Raw genomic sequence first — 21,502 nt, forward strand, 5'->3', positions numbered from 1 at the left:
TATTTAGGAAGTGGGGAGGCTGTAGGAGGATTTGGACAGGCTAGCAGACTGGGAAAACAAGGGGCAGATAGAATATAATGTGGAAAAGTGTGAGGTTGTACACTTTATTCAGAAGAACAGAGGTGTAGACTACTTTCTAAAAGGGGAAAGGCTTCAGAAATCTGAAGCACAAAGGGACTTGGGAGTCCTGGTTCCAAGTAAGCATGCAGGTTCAGTTGACAGGAAGGCAAATACAACGTTAGCATTCATTTCAAAAGGTCTAGAACACAAAAGCAGAGATGTTCTGCTGAGACTGTATAAGGCATTGGTCAGACAGCATCCATAATACGGTGAGCAGTTTTGGGTCCTATATCTCAGGAAGGACATGCTGGAAATGGGAGATTAGAAGGATGCATAAAGGACTTATGATTGAAACTTACAGAATACTGAGAGGTCTGGATAAAGTGGGTGTGGAGAAGATGTTTCCACTGGTAGGAGAGACTTGGACCCAAGGGCACAGCCTCAGAGTGAAGGGACAACCCTTTAGAACTGAGATGAGGAGGAATTTCTTCAGCCAGAGGGTGGGGAATCTGTGGAACTCAGAGGGCTATGGAGGCCAAGTCATTGACTGTCTTTAAGACTTAGATAAGATAGGTTCTTGATTAGTAAGGGGATCAAAAGTTACAGGGAGAAGGCGGGAGAATAGGCTTGAGACAGACATCAGCCATGATTGAATGGCAGAGCATACATGATGGGCTGAATGGCCTCGTTCTATTCCGATATATTTTGGGATAATAGTAATAGTCTTGTGATGCAGTACCTGGACAGACTGTCTAATCTAGGTCCCTACCAAAGAATAAAGTAGGTTTGAGAAAGCTCCGTGTTTTTTGCAGCAGTACTCAAGTTCTGTACTTCTAAATGTCCGTTAAAAACATCATTAACAGAGGTTTATCAATAACAAGAACTAAAATATTTTAACTCTTTACCCAAAATAAGGTATTGCCCAGGGAGCAGTGACATAAACAGTAGAGCTGCATTCAAGGGGCAGTTGGGGAAGTCTGCAGGGGGAAGAAATGGAATATTGTGCGGGTCTGTTGAGATGTACTGGGACTGCAAAGAGGTTTAAGGAGAAGCAAGGTCAGAAATCACACAACACAAGATTTCATCTGATTAAGGGGCAGCTCTCTGAAAGCTTGCGATTTCAAATAAACCTGTTGTGTGATGTCTGACCTTGTCCACCCCAGTCCAACACCGGTACCTCCACATTACAGAGAAGCACAAACACCAGCATAACCCAGCTAACCTGAGGGGCGAGTTGCTGTGCTGTATCTCTGCTGTACTGCCTAACCCCATTGCTGCTCAGCTACCTCCCTGTGGATAAGGATTTGGAACATTACAGCATTTTACAGGATTCAGTCTGTCAATGGCAGTGCCAGCTCTATGAAAGAGCTACCTATTAATTTCTTTGACGGGATAATTCAAACAACACACTGTTCTAGTGATTCTCATTCACTCACTTCTTAAACATGTGTCCAGTTTCATTGTTCAACATCTGAGGGCCTGGATGAAGGATCAAATTCCTTGCCTCACAGTCACTAATCCCATTCATTCACACAGAACTTTACGCCCATGGGCTACAAGAGGGAACTAAGCACCTTCATTACTTTGATGTGGATGGGCCAGTGTTGGACTGGGATGAACAAAGCCAGAAGTTACACGACTCCAGGTTACAGTACAACAGGTTTATTTGAAATCACGCTGCTCCAAAAGCTTGTGATTCCAAATAAACCCCGTTGGACTATAACCTGATGTGGTGTGCGTTCTGATTTTATTACTTTGTCAAAGATCCATCAGAAGTCTTGATGGTGCTTTTTGTGAAAAATATGCAGGCAACATTTGATATTTACCACCAAGGAGTTCGGTTATAAGACCTTTATGAGCTGAAGACTCAGATCCCTTTAATTACAAAAACAGTAACGGCCTGAACAATCGCCTGACCAGCTGTAATTATAACTTTTTATTCTGAAGCTGTTTGTGAGCTACACTTGGTGCCATCTGCACCGGACCAGCTTTGATGGCAACAACAAACTCAATTTGCTCGATTTGGAACAGCTGACTCCAGGAAACCAAATGTAAACTGTTCTGAAGGGTACAATCTCCTCCAGGAGCATAGAAATGGGTAACAGCTCATCAGTGCCCATTTTACACTGGGTCAATTTATTGACTGCCTTTGGCAACAAGGTAAAATGGACAATCCATCGAATATTGTGTATCGCTTGGTGCAGGCAGAGGCCAGCTGTGCGCCCCCACCCCCTCCTCATTCTCCTCCATGCCCATGCACACCCCAATACCTTCCTGGTTGGCACTAACACAGCTGGCAATTTGCCAGCTGCCGTGAGACATTAAAGGATCGGTAGCCAGCTGTAAATGTCACTTTCAGTCAGGCTGAGATGGATTCCAGTGGGATAAATCCGACATTTTGCAGTAACCCCATTTAACAGCGTTCCAACGAACCCACTCCCTTTGTGGTTTGGCTGTTCGCTGTCGAGTCCCAATGGCTTTTCAAATTCCCACCTTCGAATGTGGTCAGACAGAAGCCTGGGTACACACTGGATCATTCCAGCTGTGTGTCAGCAGCAGGGACTGCAACAGATGTTCCTCACCGAAAACTGCACATCACGCAGTCAGGATGTGAGGATTTAGGTTTGAAGAGAGACTAGATAGGCTGGGGTTGTTTGGCGGCACGGTGGCTCAGTGGTTAGCACTGCTGCCTCACAGTGTCAGGGTCCCAGGTTCGATTCCAGCCTCGGGCGATTGTCTGTGTGGAGTTTGCACATCCTCCCCGTGTCTGCACGGGGTTTCCTCCCACAATCCAAAGATGTGCAGGTCAGGTGAATTGGCCATGCTCAATGGCCCATAGTGTTAGATGCATTAGTCATAGGAGGGTGGGTTACTCTTCAGCAGGTCGGTGTAGACTTGTTGGGCCGAAGGGCCTGTTTCCACACTGTAGGGAATCTAATCTGAGAGCAGGCTGAGGGGAGATTTGACTGAGGTATGAAATCTTCCACTTCAAAGAGGGGTCAATAACCAGGGGCAGATTTATAAGGAAAGGAGCAGGGGGTTTGGAAGGGGCTTTGAGGATCACCTCTCTCATTCAGAAGGTGGTCAGTATTTGGATTTCACTGCCTGAGCAGGTGCTAGAAGCAGGAACCTTCAAGACATTTGCATAGCATACAATGATACAGGTGAAGTGCTGGGAATTGAGATTAGAACAGACAGATGCTTGATGACTGGCATGGACATGATGGGCCGAAGAGCCTCCTTCCACACTCTAAAACTCTATGATCGTCTCTGACTCTGAGCTCAACCAGAGAATGTGACAAACACCTTTTCGATTGAAAGTGATCAAGAATTTAGCAATTACACGCCAGAGATTCCCACTGACACAGGGCGGTATGTCAAAGACAGCGATGAATAGAGGCTGCAAACCCTCAGAGTTTCGGATAGAAACTGGGAGGTTGGGAAGGGTGAGATTTCAGTTGAAATGAATGAGGTGAGATGCACTGTAGTGACCAGGGTAGACTTTGATCAAGCCATCCGATAAAGCAAGCATTCAGCTCTCTACAGCATTCAGAAAACCATCCCAGCAGTTCCCTTACATAACAGTTAGTCAACCTCATAAGTCATTCACATTGAGTGGGAAAATCCCTTGAGACATTTTGACTTCATGAAGTACTTTGTGAATGCAATTTTTTGCCAATATACAGATAGGAACCAGAATAATATAAAATCAGTTCACCTCCTTTAGTGCTGTCGAGACTTTGGAAAAGCTTTTTCCTCCAGTCACCATGAAATACTGCTTTTCCAGATTGGCCAGCTTGTCTTTTTCCTGGAAAGAAGTGTATTTGCAAATTAGAAAACGCTTACCATCAAATACCACAGCCTTGAGTTTGCAATCTGGATGTTACAGGCAAAGAACAAAAGTACAAAGAACATTACAGCACAGGAACAGGCCCCTTGGCCCTCCAAGCCTGCGCCGATCCAGATCCTCGATCTAAATCTGTTGCCTATTTTTTAAGGATCTGTATCCCTCTGCTCTTCGCCCATCTATGTATCTGTTTAGAAATATCTTAAATGACCCTATCGTGCATGCCTCTATCACTTCCACTGGCAACTCGTTCCAGGCACCCACTACCCTCTGCGTAAAGAACCTTCCACGCATATCTCCCCTAAACTTTTCCCATCTCACCTAGAACTCGTGACCATTAGTAACTGAGGCCCCCATTCTGGGAACAGCTCTTTGCTATCTGCACCTCTCATGATTTTGTAGACCTCAATCAGGAACCCCTCAACCTCTGTCTTTCCAACGTAAATAATACTAATCTTCTCAACCTGTCTTCATAGTCAGCACCCTTCACACAGGCAACATTCTAGTGAACCTCCTCTGCACCCTCTCCAAAGCATCCATATCCTTCTGGTGATGTGGCCACTGGAACTGTATGCAGTATTCCAAATGTGGCCAAACCAAAGTCCTATCCAACTGTAATGTATCAATCACTTTTGGGGAAGCAGTGGATGAGAGGAAAAATCACGCAGCAGTGATTGTCCACAACTTGACCAATGAAGACAATAAGACATTTGGCCCATCAAGTCTGAATGGCCATTCAATGGGATCAAATACCTTCCAACGTCAGTATATCTTTCCTTTGATCAGATGACAGAAGACCGTGAGATATAGGAGCAGAATTAGGCCATTTGGCCCACTGAGTCTTCTCTGCCATTCAATCATGGCTAGTATGTTTCTTAACCCCATTCTCTTGCCTTCATTCTGGAACCCTTGATCCCCTTACTAACCAAAAACCTATCTTATCTCTAATTTAGATATGCCGGTTTTGGACTGGGGTGCACAAAGATAAAAATGTGAATCCTTCTCCCATACACCAGTTCCTCAGCCATGCATTCATCTGCTCTATCCTCCTATTCCTGCCATCACTGGGAATAATCCAGATATTACTACCCTTGAGGACCTCCTTTTTAAAATTCTACCTAACTCTCTGTAATCTCCCTTCAGAGTCTCAACCTTTTTCCTTCCAATGTCGTTGGTTCCAATGTGGACAATGACCTCTTGTTGGCCCCTCTCCCCCATGAGAACATTCTGCACCCTCTCTGAGACATCCTTGATTGGCACCAGGGAAACAATACACCATTCTGCTTTTTCTCTGCTGGCCACAGAAACGTCTGTCTGTACCTCGGACTAGAGAATCCCCTAACACAATTGATCTCTTGGAAGCCGATGTACCCCTCGTTGCATTAGGTCCAGTCTGAATACCAGAAACTTGGCTGTTCGTGCTACGTTCCCCTGAGAATCCATCACTCCCTACATTTTCCAAAACAGCATACCTGTTGGAAATGGTTATAACCACAAAAGACTCCTGCTCTAGCTGCCTACCTCTCTTACCCTTCCTGGAGTTAACCCATCTATGTGACTGTATCTGAGACTTTCCCCCCTTCCTATAACTGCCAACCAACACATACTGTTGCTGTTGCAAATTCCTCATCACTTCTATCTGTCTCTCCAACCGATCCACTCGATCTGATAAGATTTGCATCCAACAGCATTTATGGCAGATATAATCTGCAGTAACCCTTAAACTCTTTTTAAACTCCCACATCTGACAAGAAGTACACATCACTGCAAAGCTGAAAATGTGTTTCTGGAAAAGTGCAGCAGGTCAGGCAGCATCCAAGGAGCCGGAGAATCGACGTTTCAGGAATTCTTGAAGAAGGGCTCATGCCCGAAACGTCGAATCTCCTGTTCCTTGGATGCTGCCTGACCTGCTGCGCTTTTCCAGCAACACATTTTCAGCTCTGATCTCCAGCATCTGCAGTCCTCACTTTCTCCATATCACTGTACTAAAGGCCATTTTTGCTCCTTCACAATCTACAAACCCAGAAAATAACACCGTCTTATTCCTCTACAAATACTGCCCCAGGGTAAATTAATAGCTATGGCTTATATTTTAAGTTTAATCAAGAGACTTATCTCCAAAAAACATATAATCAAGAAAGAATCCACTCTACTCACTACTGCAGCCTTTCTATCGGACAGACTTAAAACAACAATTAACTTATCTGATTCTGTGCTGTGAACTTCGCCCAACAGTTCCTCCAAGATTAGCTGTGAATTTCACTGTTTGTTAGTTTTACCAGATGCACTCCGATGCCCAGCGAGACACAAATTCAAACAGCAAAGGCGGTAACTGTGCAGGTTCTCTCTCTCTCTCTCTCTCTCTCCTGCACTGTCCTCACCATGTGCTTCCTTTGTCTGCCCTTCTCCCTTTTAAAACTGCTATTGTTTCGACTTTTTTTTCCCAAAGTTCCAAAATAATGCCCCAGCATATTCAACAGGAATTGCTGCTCCTGGAATTCGAGGAATTCACCTCCAGCCTTCCGTGGCAATGAATTCCATAGATTCCCCACTCTCTGGCTGAAGACGTTTCTCCTTATCTCCGTCTGAAAGGTCTTCCCTTTACTCTTAGGCTGTGACTTCGGGTCCTAGTCTCTCCTACTTCAGATGACCTGCTGTCTTAATTTAACCCTTTGAACCTCTGTATCATTTTGGAAAGAGTGGTAACTAGTGTTAGCACAGGGAGCCTGTATCAGCACAGATCAGATGGGTCCTATCCAGAGTTTGAACCAGTACCTTCTGAAGTAACTGCATCATTGCGTTTTTCTCTCTGGTCAATCTCTCACATTCCTGGAGAGCCTGATAGCGAATCTGATTGGCTTGATTCTCTAAAGCAGAAACCTTGTCCTGTGGAACAAAGATGGAGATGATTGAGCTCATAAGCCAGAAAGAACATTCCAGCGCAACATTGAGGCAGTGCTACCGGAGCTATCTTTACAGAGGAGTAAGGAATGAAGGTGCGGTCTCTGTGAACTCTCTTGGGAGGAAGTTAAAAATCACACAGCCAATACTTTAAAGAGGAGCAGCTATTCTGGTCAATATATATCCCTTAACCAATGGGGGATCTTATAAAAACATATAAAATTGTGAAGAGAATTGCTAAGATAGAAGCAGGGAAGTTGTTTCCAATGGTAGGTGAAACTAGGGGCCATAGCGTCAAAATAAGGGAGAGCAGATTTCGGACAGAATTGAGGAGGAACCTCTTCACCCAAAGTGTGTGAGTCTGTGGAATTCCCTGCCCAGTGAAACAGTTGAGGCTACCTTGCTGAATGTTTTTAAGTCAAAGTTGGACGGCACGGTGGCACAGTGGTTAGCACTGCTGCCTCACAGCGCCTGTAGACCCGGGTTCAATTCCCGACTCAGGCGACTGACTGTGTGGAGTTTGCACGTTCTCCCCGTGTCTGCGTGGGTTTCCTCCGGGTGCTCCGGTTTCCTCCCACAGTCCAAAGATGTGCGGGTCAGGTGAATTGGCCAAGCTAAATTGCCCGTAGTGTTAGGTAAGGGGTAAATGTAGGGGTATGGGTGGGTTGCGCTTCGGCGGGTCGGTGTGGACTTGTTGGGCCGAAGGGCCTGTTTCCACACTGTAAGTCTAATCTAATCTTTGAACAGTAAAGGAATTAAGGGTTATGGTGAGCAGGGGGGTAAGTGGAGCTGAATCCACAAAAAGATTAGCCGTGATCTTATTGAATGTCAAGGCAGGCTCGATGGGCCTGATTTCTTCTGTTCAATAACAGGGAGGAGATGGCACAGTGGTATTGCTACCGAGTAGTGATCCAGGGACCCAAGTTAATGCTCTGGGACATAGGTTCAAATTCAACATTGACTGATGATAAAATTGGAGTGAATAAAATTTTCGAATTAAACGTTAGTCTATTGATGACCATGGAACCATTGTTGTAAAAACCCATCCAGTTCCCTAATGCCCTTTAGGGCAGTAAATCCTTACCCAGTCTGACCTGCATGTAACACAAACCCTTGGCAACATGGCTGAATCTTAACTGATGATCCCAAGAACAAATAATGAAAAAGTTAATCAGGTCACTTGTAGGCCACTTGTCACCTTTGCTCTGCTGTTCAGCAAGATAATTGCTAATCTTCCACCTCCACTCTACTTTCCTGCCTGATTACTGTTTCTCTCAGGTATTCAACAGATCCCTTGATCTGAATGCGGAATCAACTGAGCATTATAGCAACCCTCAACGGCAGAGGATCCTGATGACACTGTGGAACATCACTGTCAGCATCTCATCTGGTCTGAGGGGATGCCTGAGACCTAATGGACGAGGGAACAGCGATAGATAAACTCATTAAGGGTTTGAATTGTTGTACAAATACAGGGAGTTAGTAATCAGTGGTGTGTGGGCATTATGGATTATGACTAACAATCAAACGTCTCATGTAAAGGTGAGGACTTGAATTCTGCTGATGTTTTTTTTGGAGTGGAACACAGGAGCAGGCCATTCAGCCCAGCAAACCTGTTCTGCCCTTCAATTGCATCACATCTGATCATCCCCTCAATGTAATTTTCCTGCACCATCCCAATATTCCTCAATGCCATTAGTGCCCAGAAATCTACTGATCTCCATTTTGAACATACTCAAGTGACACTGCCGTACAGAATTCTAAGAAATCACTCCTCACTTCAATCCAAAATGGCCGACCCATTATCCTGAGATTATTTCCCCCGGTTCTAGACTCGACAACCCATCTAAACTGTCCTCTCATGCTCTGAGAGAATTTTCTAAGTTGCAATGAGATCTCCCTTTCATTCTTTAAGGGAACACAGAGCCAATCTCCTCGATCTCTCCCCATCAATTAATCCCGAATTTCCAGGGATCCATGAAGTCTTGCTGTGAACCAATTGGCCCACTGGATTTTAGACACTGTGCTTCAGAAGGTTTTGTGAAGCACTCTGGGATAATCCCCGAGACAATGTGAAGCACTGCCTGCGATGAAGTCAAACCCAGGTTCCAGCTGTTCACCACCCTCTGTCATTGAACCTGGAGCAGGGAGGAGGGCAGGAGGCAAGGACTTTGGCTACAGAGAGGGGCCAGTACCTTTCTCCGCATGGCACTGCGCTGGTATTCAGCCTTGTCCTGCTGGAGCTGCTGGCTCACCGTCTCCCTTTCCTCTTCCAAGCGACTCTCCTTCTCCAGCTGCTGAAACTCCAAATCTTCAAAGAGTTTGGCTTCAGATTCGAGAGTCTCCACTTCCTAGGACAGGTCATGAGAGATTCCGTAACTAACAGCAGAGAGAAAGAACATCAAGCCTGCTGTGTCCTGCTGCTCGGCAGCAAATCCTCCCGGAGGAACTTGATGTGATTGACTTAAGACTGACTTACCACATCAAGAGCTTGACTGCTCAATCTCTCTTGCTCTCTCGAACCCTCAAAAACTATTAGCAAAATACGGAGTTCATGTTTTCAACATAACTTCACAAACTTCTCAGTACAAATGGCCACAGTATATTAATAAGTAACGACAAAGCAAAGTTAAAAGCATTTATAAAAGGAGTTTCTTAAGGCATTCCAACAAATTGGATCCAAAATTTAAAACAACCAAAAACAAAACCCAACAAAATGCAAGACTTATTCAATCATGCAAGTGTCATTCCAAGGTTTCCCCCAAATCTCTTGGGTTTTATCCTGTGTATGGGCGACCGTAAATACTTTATTAAACGCTTCTGATTCCAGAGTTCCTAATCACCTTTATGCTGTGACATTGAGTACCTGGAGTCAGCTACTGTATCAGGACAGAGAGGTCATACGATCCAGAGGGAGGGAAAGCCAATGAGGTAGGAGAAACTGACCCTTTTGAGGTGGTCCTGTAACTGCTCCCTCATTGATTCAGGGCAGTTATCAAGCTGGCTCTTCAACTCATGGCAATGCGACTGTAGTCTCTGCACTTCTCTTTCCTCAGCATCAAGCTTTACCCTTTCCTGAATTTGAAAAACAAAAAAAAGAGAAAAAAAAAACACACTTCTCAAATCCACGCCATGCAGAAGCCTGAAGATTAGAACAGTGGTTACAGCCAAACAGGTTTGGAATCGAGAGTTGGCGATGGGTTTTGGGAGCTGGAGGGAGCGAAGTTGGAGAAGAGGCCTGAGAGTAGCTAATCTTCACTAGAGCAATTCTGTTTCAGCTCCTGAATGCTGCACAATAGAAGGGCCGAATGGCCTACTCCAAAGTCCAAATAAAGAAAATCTAGAATCTCTGGAACATGAAGCTGATCATAGCAGTGCCACCTCCATTAGTCCCACATCCTGTAAACTTTGTCCCATTCAAGCTAGTCTCACCAAAATTTACCCACCTTCACCTCTTTCACTGGGACACAAAGATTTTATAGATTAACGATTACTGTGTGGTTGGGATGTTTCTGTGTGAAGTGGTACTAATGCTTAATGTTTGCCAATAAAGTCAGTTCCTGTACTTCAAGCTAATCCATCATCAGAAGCACTTTAGGAGGTCATCCTGGTCAAACTATAGAGTCACAGGATTTCACTCAACACCAGGCAACCATTTACACAATGTCACCTCAAACCCAATATCGCAACGTCACCGCATCTGAGCAATCCCTTTTCATTCACAGTCCGTTGAGAAGGAAAGTTTAATTTGTCTCATTCTATCATCTTTGGGGGGGGTTTCTCTGGAATTTTCCATTCCCCAGTTAATCCAATTTCCTTGATAAAGGCTGCCACTGACCCAAGATCTCGGCTCAGAGCTGGCCAAAGGTGTATTCTTCTCTCCTAACCTCAACCTCAGGCGGACTAGAGGAGGAAGGTTTCCTCCAACACCTTGGTAGCTTTTTACCACCCATTTCAAATCTGCCCCAGCAGATCACATGACCAGCAAGGGGACAGGAAGTGTCCAATGATGATGCTCCAAATACTGAGAGGATGTTGTCATGTACCTGAGCACTGGTATGGATTTGGAAGTAGCTCACTAGCTAATAATCAGGAGCATAAATTGCAACAAAGAACTTGCAGCAAAAACTCTGGTCATTTTATCGAAGCTGGGGTCAGCTACAGACTGAATTCCTGCTGACCTTCTCCCAACCTCGGCCATTCCTTCCTTCCTTCAACAGAGGCTTCAGTTTGTTTTGTGTGGTGACAGCTTTCCCTGAACTTCCTAATTCACCACAACTACTCGGAAGCAGCCCATGTCCAGATGCAGCAAGACCTGGACCATATCCAGGCTTGGGCCAATATGTGGCAAGTAACACTCACGGCACAAAAGTGCCAGCAACAGCCATCTCTAACAAGAGAGAATCTGAACACTGCCCCTTGACATTCAATTGTGTTTGTCATCTCTGATTCCCCTCCCCCCCTTCACTGTCAACATCCTGAGGATTACCATTGACCAGAAACTGAACACAACCAGACATATTAATACTGAGGCTGCAAGACCAGGTCAGCAGCTCAGAAACTCCTCTCCTGTCCACCATCTACAAGGCACAAGTCAGGGGCGTGATGGAATACTCCCCACTTGCCTGGTTGGGAGCAGCTCCAACAACAGTTGGTGGGTGGCACGGTGGCACAGTGGTTAGCACTGCTGCCTCACAGCGCTAGAGACTCGGGTTCAATTCCCGACTCAGGCGACTGACTGTGTGGAGTTTGCACATTCTCCCCGTGTCTGCGTGGGTTTCCTCCGGGTGCTCCGGTTTCCTCCCACAGTCCAAAGATGTGCAGGTCAGGTGAATTGGCCATGCTAAATTGCCCGTAGTGTTAGGTAAAGGGGTAAATGTAGGGGTATGGGTGGGTTGCACTTCGGTGAGTCGGTATGGACTTGTTGGGCCGAAGGGCCTGTTTCCACACTGTAAGTAATCTAATCTAACACTCAAGAAACTCAACACCATCCAGGACAAAGAAGCCCACTTGATTGGCATCACATCCCCAAGCATTCACTCCCTCCACCACCAACACTCAGTAGCAGCAGTGCATACTGTCTACAAGATGCACGGCAGAAATACATCAAAGATCCTCAGACAGCACCTTCCAACCCCATGGCCACTTCCATCGAGAAGGATAAGGGCAACAGATACATGGGAACAGCCATCCCTGCAAGTTTCCCTCCAAGCCACTCACCATCCTGACTTGGAAATATATCGCCATTCCTTCAATGTTGCTGGGATAAAATCCAGGAGTTCCTTTCCTCAGGTTAGTGTGGGCATCCCTCCACCCCAGGAACCTCATCAGTTCAAGATGGCAGCTCACCTCCACCTTCTCAAGGGACTTAAGAGATGGGTAATAAATGCTAGCCCAGTCTCATGAACAAATAAACTTCCATGTGTGAGGAGGTTCCACAGTCTCACTGCTCTCTGGATAAAGATGCTTCTCCTAAATGTATAGGAAGTTTACAAGAATCTAGGTTATATTTATGCACACTCTCACGAGTGGAAATATGTTCTCTACACTGCTACACTGCCATACTCCTCAAGGTGAGTTGTACAATTCCATCACTTTTTATTCCAGGTTAAACTACTTCACTGCACATGCTCTGGACATGTTGGCAAGGAAAAGGTTTGGCACAATATCCCAGTGCTCCAGGAATATGCTGACCTCATTTCATGCCAACAATAGCCAGTAGATTAGCTCCACACTCACTTGCAAGCAACCCTTGAATATAATACAGCCTGTGTTTATAACAGGCACCTCTCCGCACCCAGTCTTGGGGTTGGCAGGGGTGGGGTGAAGATGGTCAGGGTATGTGTGAATGGTGTCTGTTATAGTCAAGGGTGTTTCAAGGAGAACCCTTTCGAACTGAGAGGAGGAGGGATTTCTTCAGCCAGAGGGTGGTGAGTCTGTGCAACTCCCTGCCACAGAGGGCTGTGGAAGCCAAGTCACTGAGTGTATTTAAGACAGAGACAGATAGGTTCTTGATTAGTTAAGAGGGGTCAAAGGTTACAGGGAGAAGGCCGGAGGATGGGGTTGAGAAACTTATCAGCCATGATGGATGGGCAGAGCAGATTCAATGGGCCAAATGGCCTAATTCTGCTCCTTTATCTTATGGTTTTATAACACTGAATGTAGCAGAATCAGCCTGTGGTGTTGAGTTTTTTAAAAATTGTTCAAGTAGAGTAGGTGTTGATGGCTAGGTCCTTATTTATTGCCCATCCCTAACTGCCAGGGAGAAGGTGTGGGTAGGTGACACTTAGCTAATGAGAACTAGAAAGGTCTGCCCATGAGTGAGTGGGAAAATGCCCCACACTGGGGAATACTGATCCAGACAGACATGGAAAATTTCTGCCTCTCCGTAATCTCCTTAACCCCGACAACTATCCGAGATCTCTGTGCTCCTCCAGTTCTGGCCTCTTCAGCATCCCTGAATTTCCTCACTGCAGAACGAGCAGCTGGTAATGGATTCCCTCCAGAAATCTCTGCACCTCTCCAGAACTCTCCCCCATCCGCTCAAAAAATTCACCGAAATCCTCAAAGCACCTTCCAAAGTCACAATCATCACCATCGAGAAGGACAAGGGCAGGAGATACATGGGGAAATCACCCCCCTGCAAGTTTCCTGCCAAGCCACTCCCCATCCTGACTTGGAAATATATCACTGTTCCTTCACTGTCGCTGGGTCAGAATGCTGGAATTCCCTCCCTAAGGGAACACACAGCAGGTGGACTTCAGCTCACTACCACCTTCTCAAGGGGCAACTAGGGACAGGCAATGAATGCTGGGCCAGCCAGTGATGCCCCATCTGAGTGAATAAATAAAACATTTATTTATTTAAAATAAATAAAAACAGGACGCACCAAGGAGAGATTCAACAACGTAGTCAAACAGCGTGTTGACACTTGCTGTGATGGTTGCTTAGTGAACACCTCCCAGTATCTCTGGCCATGAGCCCGAGATGGTGAAAGCCTAGAGCTAGTAAAACTGGGTGCAAAACACGTGCTTTAACTAAACTCAAAGCAGGAGTTGCTGGAGAAACTCAGTAGGTATGGCAGCATCTGTGGAGAGAGCAACAAAGTGGGTCCAGTGACCCTTCTTCAGAACTCACATGTCAAAACGTTAGCTCTGTTTCTCTCTGTGCAGATGCTGCCAGACCTGGTGAGTTTCTCCAGTGATGTCTGTTTTGTTTTCTGATTTCCTGTATCCTCAGTTCCTAAGCTCACACAATTGTACGACCTTACCAATCAGTGGCTGACCACTTTCACAATTTGTACCTTCGTCACTTCTCAGAAAGCAATTTACTTCCACACATTCCACTCCACTCTGACTCTGACGGACATAACTGGCCAAATCCAAATACACACAGTTAACATGAGTGTTTGCGGAATCTGTCTCAGTCAGGACAAGGACTGGGAACTGGATTTGAAATTGTTGGTCCCAGGCGCCTGTATCTTCTCAATCAGGGGTCGATCAGGAGATCTGACAAAGTTTCTGGGTCACGTATTTATTGGCCGTTCATGCACCAAATCCCTTACACATCTGCTTCAATTTAAAACTTCTCCTCAATTCATTCAATTCTTCCATCTCTGTATCCTTCTTCAGTCCCACCCACCCACCAGCGTCTCTACATCCCTCACATCCTGCCCTCTTGCTCATTCATCACTTGTTTATCGATGGTCACAGTTTCTGCTCCCAAGCTCAGAAACTTTCTCCCTGAACATCCCCGCTTCCCTTCAAGACCCTCCTGAAAACATTCCTCTACCCACCAATCTCCTTTTCTCACTCAGCATTCCATTTTAGTGGATAAGCAATTCTGTATAAGGCCTCAGGATGGTTTAGTATGTTAATGGCACCAGGTAATGCAAGTTACCATTGTATGGAGGTACTGGGCTGTATTAGGAAGGATCATGGAGATACCTGGACTGCATCCAGCTGGTAATGTGCACTCAATGTCCTCTCCAGTGCTCCAGATGCTGAGGGAGACATTTTCAAGGAGACAGTCAGATGTTAGATTAGCCTGGAATTCCTAATACTCTCCAAGGGGCTGGGTCCGGGAATGCTGCTGGTCATTACATGAAGCAGGTTCGAAACACATTCACAAACAGTGTCTGCGCACACACACACGCTCACACACATACGTATACACATGTGCGCACACAAACACGCACATGCAGACACACACACAGACACGCATGCACACGCACATACACCTTAAAGATCAACAAGGCTGTCAATGTGTGGAACCAGAGGAGTTGCTTCATGAGTATTTCACGTCAGTTTTACTGTGGAGACAGATATGGATGCTAGAGAAATGGAAGGGAAAATAAATATTGATATCTTGAAAAGTGCCAATATTACAGAGAGGGAGGTGCTGGATATTTTAAATTGCACAAAGGAGGATAAATCCCTGCAATCGGATCAGGTGTACCCTAGAACTCTGTGGGAAACTCGGGAAGTGATTGCTGGGCCCCTTGCTGAGATATTTGTATCACTGATAGTCAGAGGTGAGGTGCTGGAAGACTGGACTTTGACAAACGTGGTGTCACTGTTTAAGAAAGGTGGTAAGGAAAAGCTAGGGAATGATAGCTGACATCGGTGGTGGGTAAGTTGTTGGAGGGGAATTCTGAGGGACAGGATTTCCATGTTTAGATTAGATTAGATTACTTACGGTGTGGAAACAGGCCCTTCGGCCCAACAAGTCCACACCGACCCGCCGAAGCGCAACCCACCCATACCCCTACATTTACCCCTTACCTAACACTATGGGCAATTTAGCATGGCCAATTCACCTGACCCGCACATCTTTGGACTGTGGGAGGAAACCGGAGCACCCGGAGGAAACCCACGCAGACACGGGGAGAACGTGCAAACTCCACACAGTCAGTCGCCTGAGGTGGGAATTGAACCCAGGTCCCTGGCGCTGTGAGGCAGCAGTGCTAACCACTGTGCCACCGTGCCGCCTGTATTTGGAAAAGCAGGGACTGATTACAGACAGTCATCATAGCTTTGTCTGTGGGAAATCCTGTCTCACAAACTCGACTGAATATTTGGAAGAAGTAATGAAGCAAATTGATGAAGGCCTACACGTGACTCCAGAAGCCTAACTCCCCTTGAGGGTAATTAGTGATGAGAACAAATACAGGTCTTGGCATCGATGCCCATATTCCCATTAATGAATAGAGAGGGTCTGTGCCTTACACTGAGAGGAGAATTGATACCTGTCTCATAACTGCCTGGAGATCTATAACTGCATTCTGAAGGACTGGTTAAACATCTGAGAAACCATACTGCTGAAACACATGCTGGCTGGCTGCAATTTACCCTAGCAATTTTTCTTTTGGGTTTTATCTACGAAAGATCAGACAGAAAAATGTTACCCGGACTTCCCCACCTGGTTTTTATGAAGACTGAGTGTAACAAACTCTGCCACTCCATTAAAATAAACAAGAACTTTGGAAAGAATCTCAGGCCACTTCTTTTGTTAATTCATTTAAAGCAAGCAATTTTTGGGGCTGGTCCTCCTGGCAAAACATGATGGGGGAAGAGGGAGGGATTTTGATTTCCCATCTGGTGAAGTCTCATTCATCTTCCTCTGGCCATGTCACTAGGTTAGGAACAATAGCAGAAAGACGTTATAAACAACCGATGAATCTCTGACACAAATTCATCGATTCTCTCTCTCGGAGGTGGTAAAAGCAGTGGTCCGCGAGGTAAGTTGCTTAGCAACGCGAGCACACACTCACACATCGCCACGGGGACATGGAGTGTGCAGTCAGATGTCGTCTCAGTGGAGGGCGAGGACAATGGGGCAGGGGGGTAAGGGAATGGTCTCCGTGACGTTACCTCAGTTACCATAGCAGACTGGGCGATAGACAAAACATGCAGGAGGAGGAAGGAGCCGTGTCAGTATCTCAAAGAGTTAACAGAGTTAGAAGGAATTAGTGCACAGAAAGTTAGAAACTGTATTTAAGCAAGAGTAAAGTGTGTCACAAAATAAAACCCTCGACTATGGTAACCCTTAAATATCAGATTCCCTTTCCCAGTTTGAGCTTGCCCTTACTTGGTGTCACTTGCTGCAGGGAGTAGGGGCTGGAGGCGGAATCTCCTGTTTACTGGAGGCTGCCACTCAGATCAGATCTCCCACAACGTGACCCTCCCTCTGACAGAGGACACAAATCAGCTTCATCTGCAGCTTCATGGGCCAAGGCTGCTCTCTCTCATTGCAGAATGTCCAAGTTCACACTCAGACCGACCGAGAGTCCACAGCATCAAAACAATTTCCAGAACAATCCATGCACTCACCAGGTCACAGGCTACAGGTGACATGGGGCTGTGAGTCAGATGATCAGATATCTCTAAGTGTCATGACTGCTGTGCAACAACACACACTGACTCACAAAGCAACAACTGCTGCTTATATATGTCGTTGTGCTAACACCTCTGTAAACGAGACTTGATTGTTGCATACATTTGATTTTTTACAGATTCCCTGTCTGCTGGTCATTCTGGTCTCACTCTGTGACCACTGCACCCTGTGCTAGATCCCTTGAACATCATTGGAATGACCAATCCATGCATAGAGGCTGAGGCAGTGCTAGATATTTGCTTACAGAAGCACTGCAGCTTGTTCAGAGCCCACGTTCAGGCCTTTGGACTTGAGATGATAGCCAGAAACAGGATGTGATGTGTTCTGTCATTTTCGATGGGATCATTCATAAATATCTCAAAGAGTTGAATACGTGTTGAGATAGATGTCGTGACATTTATTTACAACACTAATTATTAATTAATTAATGGCCCCAATATCACAGGCTTACACACACAGTCAGGGCTCTGAGTCCGCTGATTGTAGTGATTGGAACGAGGTCAGCCGGGTAGATCTCATAGGAAATGAGTTCCCTGATTGGGGTTGTTAACGTGGTCCAATCAGAGAGCCCTGGCTGACAGATATAAACAGGCGTGTTTTGATGTGAAGGGCACTGCTTGTCACAGGCCACTCGGGTGTTTTCCTATCTTCCTGGTGGTGGAAATTAAATAAAGATTTGTGCACTGTGTGTCTCTCACTGTGTCTCACACCTGCACACAAACGCCACGGGTGCTGGGGAAAAATAAGCACTACCGCAGTTAGGCGGTAGTGTGGGGGTTAATAGAAAGGAAAAAAAGAAAGAAAAAAAGAAAAAAAATTAACAGGAAAAAAAAATAAACAGTTAGGCGGTAGTGTGGGGGAAAAATATAATCAAAAAAAAGAAGAAAAAAACAAAAAGAAAAAAGAGAAAAAAACGAAAAAGTTAACAGGCGTGTCAGGGGTTCTGCTCACTCAAGGAGCCAGCTCTGAGCTAGCTGGGTCAGTGTCATGTACTGAATGTACAATAAAGGGTGACTTGGTGACAGGATGCCAGCCTTTGTGGTGATATTTCACTGATGTTACTGGGTATTGTGCAGACACAACTGACTGAACCCTGACTGTGGGAAACAGAGAACGTGTCCAAAGGCAAGGCAATAAGGAATGTCACATGTTGCTAACATGTAACTGTCTTGAAAGGTACAGGTCCGTATAGTCTGGAGCATTTGTCATAATAGAACGGGATGAGTTGCCTTGATGAAGGATACAGGCAGGAGACTGGAAGAACACAGCAAGCCAGGCAGCATCAGGAGGTAGAGAAGTCAACGTTTCAGGTGTAAACCTTCTTCAGGACTGGGGGTGGGTGTGAGGGGGAAGCTGTAGATAAAGGGGATTGTGGGGGCAGGATGGTGAAGACAGGTAGAGGGTTAGTCAATGGAGGAATGAATCCAGTTGGTGACAGGGAGGAGTGGAAGGGAGGGGGAGGGGCTGGGAAGGAAGTTGGGGTTGAGAAGGGAGGTTATTTGAAATTGGACAACTCAACATTGAGTCCTCCGAGCTGTAGGCTGCCCAGGCGGAAGATAAGGCGTCGTTCCTCCAACTTGTGGTGTGGTTCATTGTGGCAATGGAGGTCATGTCGGAACGGGAGTGGGAAGGGGAATTAAGGATACATCCAATGTCCATCTCTCTGGAGAGCTGAGCTTTCATTGATTGCACACAGCTGCTCCCTGAGTAGAATAAGGACAATGGCCCTTTTATCTTGGGTAACACCAGAGAGTACAGCCCAATGGACAGGCATCTGAGAGATACCTGGGGAGCACAGAGCATACTCAGGCCAACTCAGCACCATCACTTGCCAGCAATATTACCACTAGTCCTCTCCAGAAAAATGGATAATTTCTGCTGGAGTGACTTGTAGAACTAACCAACATAATTTTTTTGTTTAATTGATGCAGCTAATCTCCACAGGGAGCATTATGCTAGAGAAATAATCTTGCTTTCATCGGGAGACAACGCTCTCGCATTTGACAAGTTCTGATTGGCAGCAGTTAATGGAAGCTCATGTTTAAAAGAACTCTGTTTGCATTAAAGTAGGCTGTTAATGTAAATCCTTCCATAACACTGCTTCCCTCAAATTCATTGGCTGACAGTCATGTTAATATTGACCTAGAGCCCTGTTACACCTTGATTTACAGCTGATTTCCTGTCACAAATCATGATTACTGTTGGATTACCTCTCAGTGTCAATTGCTGAGATCCCACAGGTGCAGATCATTGATCAGTATTTAACCATGCCTCTCCTCTCACAAGGGAGGAAAATTAGGAACCTCTCCCCCAAGATAAAATTGGACCAAAGGGTCAGTTTCCGTGCTGTACATCTCTGTGACTCTATGAAGGTCTCGTTGTTGGTTACGGGACTCACTTGGACCCAAAGCCCATGTGAAAATCCAGCCAATTGTGTCAATAGGACAAGATGTATGACAGAATTGTAGTTATTGTGGTTCTGCTCGCCGAGCTGGAAGATTTTGCTGCAAACGTTTCGTTCCCTGGCTAGGGAACATCATCAGTGCTGTTGGAGCCTCGTGTGAAGCACTGCTTTGATGTTTCTTCCGGTATTTATATTGGTTTGTTCTTGCTGCTTCCGGGTGTCAGTTTCAGCTGCAGTGATTTGTATGTGGGGTCCAGGTCGATGTGTCTGTTGATGGATGTTCTTGCCGTTTCCGGGTGTCAGTTTCAGCTGTAGTGGTTTGTATATGGTGTCCAGGTCAATGTGTCTGTTGATGGAGTTTGGGGATGAATGCCATGCTTCTAGGAATTCTCTGGCTGTTCTCTGTCTGGCTTGTCCTATGATAGTGGCGTTTTCCCAGTCAAATTCATGTTGCTGGTTGTCTGAGTGTATGGCTACTAGGGATAGCTGTCGTTTTGTGGCTAGCTGATGTTCATGGATGCGGATTGTTAGCTGTCTTCCTGTTTGTCCTATATAGTGTTTTGTGCATCACCAACAGCACTGATGATGTTCCCTAGCCAGGGAACGAAACGTTTGCAGCAAAAACTTCCAGCTCGGCGAGCAGAACCACAACAACGGATACCCGAGCTACAAATCTTCAATCAGATTTTAGAATTGTAGTTATTCTACTAGGTTGTATGGGATTTGTAAACAACAAATGCTGGAGATCACAGTGGGTCAGGCAGCATCCGTTTCGATTGTAGATGGCTCTAAGGAGGGGACAGCATTTATGAATTGGTTGGGTGGGGGTGGGTTGGAGTGCAGGGTGGTTGGTTAGCTCAGTTGACTGGTTTGTGATGTGGAGTGATCTGCACCTGTGATATCTCAGCTATTGACACTGAGAGGCGATCTAACAGTAATCAAGTTCAATTCCCACACCGGCTGAGGTAACCATGAAAATCTCTCTTTCTCAATCTCTTGCCTCACCTGAGGCATAGTGACCCTCAGGCTAAAGTGCCATCAGTCATCTCTCACTGATGAGACTGGAGCCCTATGGGCTGGTAGCATTGTGGCAACATTAAACTCGGTTATCATCAATTCCAAGGGCTGCACTAATGACCTGGAGACACTGGGTCAAATCCCTTCCCCCAGCTGTTGGAGGGTGTAAATTTAAATTGTGTAGTCAATTCTCAGATCCATGATGATGCTTGGGAAGCTAATGGATTGTTGTGAAAACCCATTGGGTGCACTCCTGGGTTCCAAGAAAAAAATCTACCATCCTGCACCACTGCAACATAGCCAATTTGTAAAATTCCTGATGAAGGGCTCCTGCCTGAAACATCGACTCTCCTGCTCCTCGGATGCTGCCTGACCTGCTGTGCTTTTCCAGCAACATTCTAATCTTGACTCTGATCTCCAGCATCTGCAGTACCTACTTTCTCTGACTTGTAAACACTGTCTGCAATGTCTTCGCAACCTCTCTATCACCTTCTCAAGAACAATCAGGAATGGACAATAAATGCTAGCCCAGCATTTGTTTAATCCCTTGTACTGTGAATGAATATAAATTAAATAGAGCCAGCTAGGAATTTAACACAAAGACTCTCTGGAGCTGACAATGAGGTTTTCAACTCAATCCTTACTGTTTGTTTAATCAGTCTCCTACTCTTTGTACTTATCTTCCTGCATTATTCCAATGAAGCTGAACGCAAACTTCGGGAACCAAGCCTCAGTTTTTAAGGAGGCATTTTCGACCCTTCCAGTTTCAATATCTGTAGGTCATTGCTATCCTTCCCCTGTTTGCCAGGGAGCAGATGCCGGTAGATGTTCAGTGTGACCTTTTACACGTATTCTGGGCCCATCTTTCCTTTCCCTCC

General features: G+C 45.7%; 1 protein-coding gene across 10 annotated transcripts in view; it reads right to left on the bottom strand.

The window, feature by feature from the left end:
• Positions 1 to 21,502, bottom strand: part of LOC132829706 (pleckstrin homology-like domain family B member 1) — a 377,428-nt gene that overhangs the window by 69,295 nt on the left and 286,631 nt on the right. For 8 of the 10 annotated variants that reach the window (XM_060847065.1, XM_060847068.1, XM_060847066.1 and 5 more), the window contains 4 exons: positions 9,755 to 9,883; positions 9,004 to 9,159; positions 6,683 to 6,793; positions 3,779 to 3,868 (listed from right to left, as the gene is read on the bottom strand). In XM_060847065.1, coding sequence (XP_060703048.1) covers positions 3,779 to 3,868; positions 6,683 to 6,793; positions 9,004 to 9,159; positions 9,755 to 9,883 — 486 coding nt within the window. The remainder of the gene's footprint in view (positions 1 to 3,778; positions 3,869 to 6,682; positions 6,794 to 9,003; positions 9,160 to 9,754; positions 9,884 to 21,502) is intronic. The other 2 variants (XM_060847069.1, XM_060847072.1) reach the window with 1 other exon arrangement.

Source organism: Hemiscyllium ocellatum, chromosome 29, assembly GCF_020745735.1.
Source record: "Hemiscyllium ocellatum isolate sHemOce1 chromosome 29, sHemOce1.pat.X.cur, whole genome shotgun sequence".
In the NCBI taxonomy this organism is placed as follows: domain Eukaryota; kingdom Metazoa; phylum Chordata; class Chondrichthyes; order Orectolobiformes; family Hemiscylliidae; genus Hemiscyllium; species Hemiscyllium ocellatum.